Raw genomic sequence first — 10642 nt, 5'->3', positions numbered from 1 at the left:
GGAGATTTATATCAAAGTCATCAGAAAAAAGTTTTAAATTCTTTTCAGTGCTGAAAAAGCAAAATTAGTTTGAATAGACCAACGAGTGCCAACAAGCTCTCAAGGACCTGAAGTCGTATCTATCAAACCCGCCTTTATTGGCCAAAGCAAAAGAAGGTGAAAGATTGCTCATTTACCTTATTGTGTCAGAAGTAGCGGTAAGTGCGGTGTTAATACGAGAAGATAAAGGTAAATAATTCCCAATTTATTATATTAGTAAGTCTTTACTAGATGCTGAGACACGATATCCACACCTAGAAAAGCTCGCGTTAGCGTTAGTTATGGCATCTAGGAAGTTACGACCTTACTTTCAATGCCATCCTATCTCTGTTATAACTACTTTCCCCTTAAGAAACATACTGCATAAACAAGAATTATCAAGTAGACTAGCTAAATGGGCAATAGAATTCAGTGAGTATGATATCATATATCAGCCTAGAACTGCAATAAAATTGCTGGTGTTAGTAGATTTTGTAGCGTATTTTAGCACGAATTTAGTTCTTGGACTATTTACTGACGGTTCCTCGAATGTTAAAGGAGTAGTTTTAGGAATTGTTCTAATTCCACCTTCACGCGAAGTCATAAGACAACCAATAAAATGTTATCCAATTACTAACAATGAGGCAGAGTACGAAGCTATGATTGCAGGCTTGGAATTGGAACGAGAACTTGGTATCGAACAAATAGTGATCAAAAGTGACTCACTGCTGGTGGTTAACCAAATGCAGGGGACTTACATTGCAAGAGAGAAGCGAATGCAGCAATACTTAGAAAAGGTATGAGAATTGATTAGACAATTCCAGACATGGAAAGTCGTGTAAATACCCAAGGAAGAACATGCAGAAGCAGACGCGTTGGCAAATCTCGCGTCTGCCGCGGATGTAACAAGTGCAGAAAATGCTATTGTGATACATTTGTTTCATTCGGAACTCGATCAAGCCAAGAGTGAGGTAAATTTTAATAATTTAACTTGGGATTGGAGAAACGAATTTGTGAACTTTTTGTAGTATAGTATCTTGCCTAAAGATAAGAAGAAATCATAATTACTATGGCAGAAAGCTGCTTGGTACTGCTTAATTCGTGGAAATTTATATCGTAAGATGTTTGGTGGACCTTTAGCACGGTGTCTCGGTCCATCACAAACGGAGTATGTAATGAGAGAAGTACATGAGCGGCATTGGGGTAATCACATCAGGGGAAGATCATTGGTGAAAAAATTAATAAGAGCAGGATATTATTGGCCAAAAATGGAAGAAGAAGTAGAAAACGTTGTAGCTAGGTACGATAAAGGTCAACAATATGCCAATAACATGCACTGACCGGCAGTGCTGTTGCATTCAGTTATTTCACCATGGCCCTTCATAAAATGGGGCATGGATATAGTAGGGTCGTTGCCTCAAGCTAAAGGAAAGGTACGATTTCTGTTAGTTTTAACAGATTATTTCTCAAAATGGGTAGAAGCGGGTGCTTTCAAACAGGTGCGGGGAAAAGAAGTCAAGGATTTTATTTGGTGAAACATTATATGTCGATTTGGAGTTCCAAAAAAAATTGTATGTGACAATGGCCCATAATTCATAGGCGCGAAAATTACAGAATTCTTTCAAAGTTGGAAGATCAAACGAATTACATCCGTATCTTACCACCATGCGGACAATGGACAAGCTGAATCGACAAATAAAGTTATTATCAATAACCTAAAAAAGAGATTAGAATAATCAAAAGCAAATGGCCAGAAGTGTTACCAGGGGTACTATGGGTTAACTGAACAACTGCAAAAATTAGTACGGGTGAGACTCTGTTTTCACTTGTATACGGTGCAGAAGCTTTAATTCCGGTGGAGATAGGTAAACCAAGTACGAGATACACGCATGCCACTGAAGAGGCAAATAAGGAAGAGCTGCGGGTAAATTTGGATTTATTAGAAGAAACGAGAGAAGCAACATTAATTCAGATGGCGGCTCAGAAACAGATGATTGAACGATATTACAACAGGAAAGCTAATTTGAGGTACTTCAAGATTGGGGACTTCGTCCTCAAAAAGGTGTTCTGGTCAACAAAAGTGGCCAATGCAGGAAAATTGAGTCCAAATTGGGAAGGCCCGTATAGGGTTCGAGGCATCGCTGGAAAAAGAGCATATGAGTTGGAAACCATGGATGGCAAGGTACTATCATTGAACTGGAATGCGGTCTATTTGAAGAGGTATTACTTCTAGACGAAGAAAATACCCATGGTCAGGTATCGCGCAAGTTCGATTTTATTTTGTTCTTAAGAATTTTACTAACCATTTTAGATGATAGGCAAAATTCTGGTCCATACCAAATGATGATATTAAACCCGAAAAATACACGAAATACTGAATTGTTCCCGGTTTAGATTACAACTTTTCTGATGGGAAAAAGGTTATGCAATCATCATCTAAGAAATTATCGCTGAGTCACGTTCGTATTTTCCTTTTCAGCGAATGGACCAAAAGAAAAGAGTGATCCATTATTCGAGATTTCATACTTCAAAACTCCAACACTAAGGGGATTATGCATATAGAAGGAAGGAAAAGGAACCAAGGACATAGTTCAGCCTGAATCAAAACCTTGAAGAAACCTTGAAAACTTTTCAAATGAGTTCGAACTTGCAAAAATGATGCAAGATATTCCCACAAGCTTTAAGGTTGAGGCCATAAATTTAGTCACGGGATAATAGATCCGAATTTGTAAACCTGCTACAATGAAAGCAGTTATGAATGTGTTATATGAACAATTATGAAAATGATGTACGAAATTTATTTGAAAGTTCAAAGCATAAAACTTCCTCAAATTATTTATCTTTTCATGTTTACTTCATGTTACATATATTTTCGCCAATATGAAGATGAGACGTCATCTTCATCAGTGTCGTTAATATAAAAGGGCAATCTTTTATAAAAACATGTGTATGTAGAAGTCACGGTCTATTAAAGCATTTTTAAGTGCAAGAGAAAGCTCAAATATTAAAAGGGCAGAAGGCATAATATGCGGAAAAAGTGTCGAAAGATATATATATATATATATATATATATATATATATATATATATATATATATATATATATATATATATATCATAACCCTAAAGAATAAGGGCGGTATTTCTGTCATCCAATCCCCAAAAAGACAGGGGAAGCAAAAACAAACATTCTAAAAAGTTGTCAAAATAAGAAAAAAGCAACATAAGGGAGTTCCAAGCAAGAACCAACAAACAAACACTTTCGATAAAAAGTATGGAAAAGGGGAAAAGCTAAGGAGCATCATCAACGGGAGAAGAGAGATCAACTTGGGGAGTAGAGGCTTGAACATCAACTCCGCCAGGAACAAAGAATCTTCGTCTTTAGGTGTGGAAAAGTTTTGACGTTACTGAGTTTGTTCAATTGCTTTTCTGGCCTTAGCAATCTCAGCGTTAAGGTCACAACCTTCATGGCTGGCTTCAGTTAAAGTCTCGAGGTGAGTGTTCAGAAAATCCCAGCTAAATCGAGTGATTATTTATCCTCGAGGGCCTCATAGTCCTTCTCCCACTGGTCAATTTTGACTCTCAACTCTTCTTTTTCTGCTTCTAAGGCTTCATAAACTGTCTTCAAAGGAGCAAGAGAACTTTTCAAGAATTGAATTTTATCTGTAGAGGTGCGGAGATCTTCCTGAGTTTGGGTAAGCGTTTGAACCAATTCACCCGCGTAAACCTCTTTTTGATTAAGGAGTTCTTTCAAACCCCTTATCTCATCAGCAGCCTTGGAAAGTTGTTCAGAAAAAGAGGATTCCAGTCTATCCTTATCCTTCTCAACTTGACTAGAGGAAGCTTTTAGAACCGCTAACTCAGTGGATACCATTCTAATTTATTAATTCAAAGTCTCTTTATCTTCTACAAGAACGTCCTTTTCCAACTGAAGATCTTTAAATTGTTCTCTCTAATTATCAGTCTCAGTACGCAAGTTGATTAGTTGTTGATCAGTTCGAGAGACCCTTTTCATAAGCTCCGTGCCTATCAAATTAATCTACAAAAAAGAAGGTGAGTTACAAATGAGGAAAAGGAAGGAAGGGAATATAAGTAAATTTATACCTTAAGAGAAGAATGAACAATGTCATTCATTAAGGTTCAAGGAGTTGTGACCCTCTAACTTCTTCTTCTCCACGGGTCCTAGAAACGGCTTCAACCATATGTCAGCTTGTCCAGACTTCCTCAATAAATTTCACCCTCGGGGACTTCAATCACAACCTTTTTCATTTCCCGCTTGCTACTAGAAATCTCAGCTTCCACATGAGAAGCAGCAGCGAGAGCAACCACTGGAGTAACACCACGAAAAGACACATGGGGGTTGATAGTAGATAAAACTAGAAGGGAAGCAAGTGGAAATTCTTCAGAAACAGGCCCGAGCCTTCTTCACCCTCAAAGCCATAGGCGAATAACCTTTCAATAGGACTTGATGGGGGATTAGCTGTGTTACCAGCATCTTCATCAGAAATTTCTAAAGGAATATTCTCTGGTTCAATAATGAGTCTGAAGGGAATTAAACTCGATGAGGGATCATGAGAGACAGGGGTTTCATCATCAGAAATCACGCGTCTCCTGACATGCGATTTTATCACCAAAGAACCTTTTTCTACCTCCTCTTCACCATCAGATCCACGGGCTTCAACAGATTTCCTCTTGGAGGAAGAAGCACTCAAAATCCGTTCTTGAGCAAGACTTACATAAAGCCTGGTCGATGGAACAGATGTGGGGTTAATACCAAGAATAGAAAACCCTAATAAAAAGGGGGGAGGGGGGTGGAATGATGAAAAACTTATGAATAAACAAGTAAAGGAGGAGAGGAACTGCAAATATAAAGAGTACCGTGAGTCTTCACTTTCCAACCAAATTTCTGTGAAAGAAATTTCCAAGATCTTTTGTCCATAGGAGCAGCAGTCAATATTTTTTCTACCCAAGCACGGAAGTCAGGAACTTCTTCGAAGACTTCCATGGTTACTGAAAAAATCGATATGTGGTTACATTAAGGAATTCAAGGCATAAAAAAAAAGGAGAAAACTTAGTGCAAAGTTCTATTTTTCTAGAAAAGGCATATTTTCTTCACCCATTAACCCACTAGTGGGGGCAACAATAAAGCGGGCATACCAGCCACGATCACGATCATCCTCGGGGCTAACTAAAACCCTTTTACTTCTAGCCACGAGGGAAAAGACCCCTTCACGAAACAACTTGGGGGAATAAAGATGAAGTAAGTGACGGAAGGTAAAAGGAGCGAAAACCAAATCCGACAAATAGCGAAGACATGCCACAACCCTCCACATGATGGGACCAATCTGGCCAAGGCAAACATTAAAATAGCGAGTAACTCGATGACCACTGGATCAATGGAAGGCTTAAACCCTAAAGTGAAAGGGTAGGTATAAACAAAAGAAAAGCCAGCATGGTAAGAGGTGATTCTTTGATTGGCACCAGGGATTAAAACTGGGAAATCTGATTTCCAATGACATTCTCGTCAAACTAAAGAAAGAAGACCAGGAGTGATTAAACTTGGGTAAAGTTCAGCAGGGTTAAGGGAAGCTATAGAAGAAGCTTGATTCTTCATGGTCTCACAATCTGACACAAAAAAAGTTTCTTGAGGAACAATCTCTGAAACCGTAGGCTCGCGTATAGGTTCAGTCAGGTTCCTATTTCTAGAAGAAGATCTGGGGTCAAAGGAGCCCTAAGTCTAGAAGAAGATGGTCTGGCAGAACTACTTTGAAAAGTAGAACCACGAGTAGATAGCGAACCAAGGCTATGAAATTTACCACCTCTCCTACTCTTAGTAGGGGAAGTAGAAGGAGTAAGCTCATCGACGATTACAACTTTGCGAGGGACTGGTTTTGACGAAGACATGTTTAACAAAGAAAATACAGAGAAAAGGTACAGAAATACAAAGAGGGTTAAGATGATGGATACAGAAGGAAGAAGGTTTTAAGAAATCAAAAAGGATGAAGTATTTATAATAAGATACAATTGTCGTTAAAATTGGTCATTATGAAGTGTCATGATAGAACTGTCACCTCGTGACTAACGTAGCCGCAGAAAAAAACCCTAAAAAGCTCTGAGAAACTGCAGAACCAATCATAAGAAATCATGTAACATGGCCATTAAATAAATGTGACATACGCCGCATCGATTCTGATGGAGGCATAATGATACTCGAGAAACGGCGGCAAAGGATTCTCGCCATAAAAGCTTACCACTTCCCGAATATTCAGTTAGAATATTCAGAAAGTGGGGGGATTATCTGTATTTGTGGAAAAAGACATGACACATGGGCTATCAACAAGCTGACGGGGTATGATACGTGGAACATCGATGTAAGGGCAAATAGCATTCTTAATTAGGTGAGTTATAGGATATGAAAAAGGTACTGGTGAAACGCCCACGGGGTTACGCTGAGGAAAAAATCGGACCTGATAGCTGTAAAAGGAGAAACAGGAACAAAATAAATAAAGGTTGTAAAGAAGAAAAGATATACGAACCTGTCATAAATAAGGAAGGGAAATCGATGCAGTTATAAGGAATCTTTAATCATAAATGTTTCCGTTACGGTTGAACATGGTAACGGGCAATCAATGCAATTAATACCATTAGTGAACCCAAATTAAGTGAGGGAACCGTTATAATTGTATGCTCCTATATAAGGACTGAAATCTCATTTGTAATAAAAAGTATTGATTATTATTGAAATTCATACAGTTATTCTTTACTCTCAAAGCTCTAAGCCGTAATTTTGGGAGTGATTATTAGTTCATTTCTTATTTTGTTTTGTCAATTATTTTCATTCCTTGATTTATTCTTCCAAAGTGTTGTGAAAGTGAAGTAAATCTTGGTTATCAGTAACACGATTTCTTCTAGATATTGATTTTGACTGAGAAATCTATTTTTGGGTTAAACAAAAAGATAGCTACAAAGGAGTAATATAGTAGGGTACACTAGGGGCGTACAAAGAAAATCGATAAACTGTACCAAATCGATAATCCGAGTTAAACCGGAAAACAAAATCCGATGTGGTTTGGTATTGGAAAATAAAACTCGACCATAATTGGTTTGGTTTGGTTTGGTTTTAACTAAAAAAAGTCAAACCGAAACCAAACCAACCCGATAGTATATTTATATAATTTTAAAAAATATTTTATACATATAAATATTAATTGTAATGTAATTTATAAATATTTCTTAAACTTTTTCACATTTTTATCTTTTAACGTATTATTTCAATTTTAGACTTAACATTCTTGAATGGTAAATAAAGTTTATAGCTCATAAATGTAGTAACTCAAATAAAGTTCAAATCAATACTAATGCTAACAAAAGAAATTCAATTCAATACTAGAAATGACGATGGTGTTGGATAATTATTTTAGTTTTACATTGGTTTATAATGAAAATGCATAACTTAGTTTATCTTTTTCTTTAGTGCTTAGTTATGTAATTAATATTAGTACTTATTAGCTATACTTATTTTAGCATGACCTATATAGTATTTTTAGATTATGTTAATTTTTATTATGGCTTATTAATTAGCAATATTTATTTTATATAATTTTATTATTTTATCTTTGTTATTGAATATTTTAGTATAATGCTATGACTTATCTGATATTATTATGATAGTTTCTTGGAAAACATATTATATAGTTGTATTTTAGTAGGACTTAAGAAATATTTGGAACATAAGTTACATATTTTATGCTATGAAGATTTTACTGGAAAAAACCCGAAAATCCAAAAAATCGAGATTGAAAAATCCGACTTTGTTGATTTGGTTTGGTTTATAAATTTAAAATCTCGACACCATTAATTTAGTTTGATAATTGAAAAATTCGAACCAACCTCACTTACGTAGGGTATACCAAATGAAAGAAACATTTTGAAGCAAATAGAGTAGCAAGTTGTCCCAAAATTTAAAGTCTGTCGTGTCTGAAAGAAACAAAAGGGGCCATGTGATATTTGTTTGTGCATTTGTTTTGGCAAGGATGTTTCTTGTCCGAGCGATCCAGAAGACTCCAGTCCAAAGAAAAAACTGAAAGGCTTGGAGATAATTAGTCGAACAGTTCATAAAATGATAATCCTAAGAATTCAACTTATATTTATTAATAGTGTAAAATGTTTCTTTGCACTATCACTCTATCATTATATTTTAATATGTTATAACACATAGTCTATCTTATTTTTCAGATTACTAATCCTATTTTATAGATCGTTATCTTCGAGATACCTTATAGTGTAATAAAAATTCCGTAATCCTAATACAACTATATGAGATGTGAGCAGGGGCGGATGTATCTTAGAAGTGCCGAGTTCAACTGAACCCAATATTTTCGATGCGAAACATAAATTTTGTGTAAAAATCTACCAAAACTTCGAAAACTAGTAGATATGAACCCATAACTTTTAAAATATAATGGGTTCAATGCTAAAAAATTTGGAGGTTGAACCCATAGAGTTCAAATCCTAGATTCGCCTCCGGCTGTGAGCATCAGATATTGCTCGTAAAGCCGACTATGTATAAGAGAATTACTTGGGAGTTGGGAGTAATGCAACTACTACTTTAAATTTTAGCAACATTAAATCTAATCTATGTATTGTTGCGAGAACCTGGAAGATGCTCGATCTTAATCTTTTATTTTAATTTGCATGAACTACTTTTCTCATTTTTCACTTGATTCTGATTTAGGTTGCACGTATTTCTCACATGTCCCTACAACAACTAAAATGCATGGAGATTTCTATTGGCTAGCTAGTTTTTCTTCCAGTTGACGCTGCAGTTTAATTTGTTTCCTGAAGGTACCATAACAAGTTCAGAGTTTTGGTTCTTCCACTCTTATTAAGAATAAATAAATTAAGTTTTTGACTTTATAATACAGCGATTTGAAATCGAAGCAATGCAGATACATATCACTTCCAAAACAAATTTTGTGCCTGCTAGCTGTGTCTGATAGTGTACTGTACACTATAACTAGTCATTTTGAAAATGGAAGATAGGGGAAGTTATTATTATATAGCTACCATCTAATCTCAGTTCGAAAAAGCAAAGTGAAGTGAAAAGTTTCAGTTATGATGAGGGGAAAAAAGGGTGCTGCATTTTTCTTTCTTTACAATGAAGAGGGGCTATAATTGATGATTCCATTTTGAGCAAAGAAAACTACAGCAACTTCTCGTTGACCCAAATTAGACGGTTTAGATATATATATATCCATCATTTGTTTCGTAGCTACGCAAAGGTCACCAGTTGCCAATGTCAACGTCTATCACAGGACTGCATTATAAATAAAGGAAGCCTTTTGGGTTCTCTGCCTCATTATTTTCCAACAGAGAGAGATGGTGACTGGTCTTGGTTTTCGACGCTATTTATTGTGCATCTTGTTTCTTCTTTCAATTACTATATTTTGTGTTTCAGCCCGAAACTCCATTTCTCTCTCAGGTATATATTAGGCGTCCCTTCCTTTATATGGCGACTTTTATCTCTTGTCGTTTCATCGCTTGTCATGCACCTAGTGGAAGTAGGAGTTAATTTTTTTTGTATAGTAGTTATTTGTTCAGAATTTATTGGTCCTGCTAATGTGAATTCGTGCTGCGTAAACCTCTTTAAAGGGAAAAGCACTCTCTACTAAAATTTTATTTATTTACAAAGCTGATGAAATGATCATATCTATTCCACGTATTCCTTAGTGGCATGGAGGTAGGGAGTGAATGATAAAAAGTTCTTTCGTCGGCCGTTACTTAACATTACTCATAGACGATCTTATGGGCAAACAAAGAAGTGGAAAGTTTGCAATGATTTCAAACTCGAATGATATGTAAACTTGAATCTATCCATCTACTACTTTAAAACCAAGTATCTGCCGTTTCCTAAAATTAAATGTAGTGCAGTGTTCTTCGGGTGGTCAGTGGTCGGTGGGCGGCAATAATTTTTTGGATTCATATGCAAATACTTGACGCCTTCAACTTTTGAACCGGAAGTTAATCTGAAATAGACTACTGTGTTAAAAATTGTAATACATAAATGGTATTGACAAGTGACAAAAAAGGCTCGATGTCGGTCTTATGATTCCATTTACTTCCTCCATCCCAATTTATGTGATGGTCTTTAATTAGGTACGTAAATTAAGGAAGAAAGATTTTTGAAATTTATGATTTAAAACAAGCCAAAAATAAGTTTAGAGTTAAGTTACTTACTAATATAAAAAAATACTATTCTTCTTGGACGGGACTAAAAAGAAGTATCACATATTTTAGGAGGAGGGAGCAGTACATAAATATGTATGACGAAAATTCCCATATAACATAGAAGTTACATTTCCAGTTACTAATTATTATACATTATACTGTGTTTTCTGGAAAGTGAAAATCTCTTTTCTTTTTTCCTTTTGCAGGGGACGAGATGAAAATGCTGCAAGTGAGCCCACAGGATTACGGTGAACCCTCCGCAAACAACAACCACTATCCTGGCAGGGGCAGGTTCGATGGTGGTGGCCGTGGCCGCGGTCGCGGCCGCAACAAGTGGCCATGACAATTATTGACTATATATCCTCACGAGCACACATTTTCCGTACGTTGCACAATAA

At 36.2% G+C, this 10642-nt stretch overlaps 1 protein-coding gene across 1 annotated transcript; it reads left to right on the top strand.

Annotated features, from left to right (window-relative positions):
• The first annotated feature begins 320 nt into the window (after positions 1–320).
• LOC142175924 (uncharacterized) lies at positions 321–2251 on the top strand. Its single transcript, XM_075242934.1, has 3 exons — positions 321–815; positions 1140–1329; positions 1860–2251. The coding sequence occupies exons 1-3, from the start codon at positions 321–323 to the stop codon at positions 2249–2251; spliced, it is 1077 nt and encodes a 358-aa protein (XP_075099035.1).
• The last annotated feature ends 8391 nt before the right edge of the window (positions 2252–10642 follow it).

The sequence above is a fragment of the Nicotiana tabacum genome, chromosome 22 (assembly GCF_000715075.1).
Source record: "Nicotiana tabacum cultivar K326 chromosome 22, ASM71507v2, whole genome shotgun sequence".
NCBI classification, from domain to species: domain Eukaryota; kingdom Viridiplantae; phylum Streptophyta; class Magnoliopsida; order Solanales; family Solanaceae; genus Nicotiana; species Nicotiana tabacum.
This window is presented reverse-complemented; position numbering and strand designations above follow the sequence as displayed.

Coding starts and splice junctions, on each gene's coding strand:
- LOC142175924 (XM_075242934.1), top strand. CDS start 321: ATGGCATCTAGGAAGTTACGACCTTACTTTCAATGCCATCCTATCTCT. Junction 816..1,139: donor TGCAGCAATACTTAGAAAAG/GTATGAGAATTG, acceptor TTATATCGTAAG/ATGTTTGGTGGACCTTTAGC. Junction 1,330..1,859: donor TGTAGCTAGGTACGATAAAG/GTCAACAATATG, acceptor TATACGGTGCAG/AAGCTTTAATTCCGGTGGAG.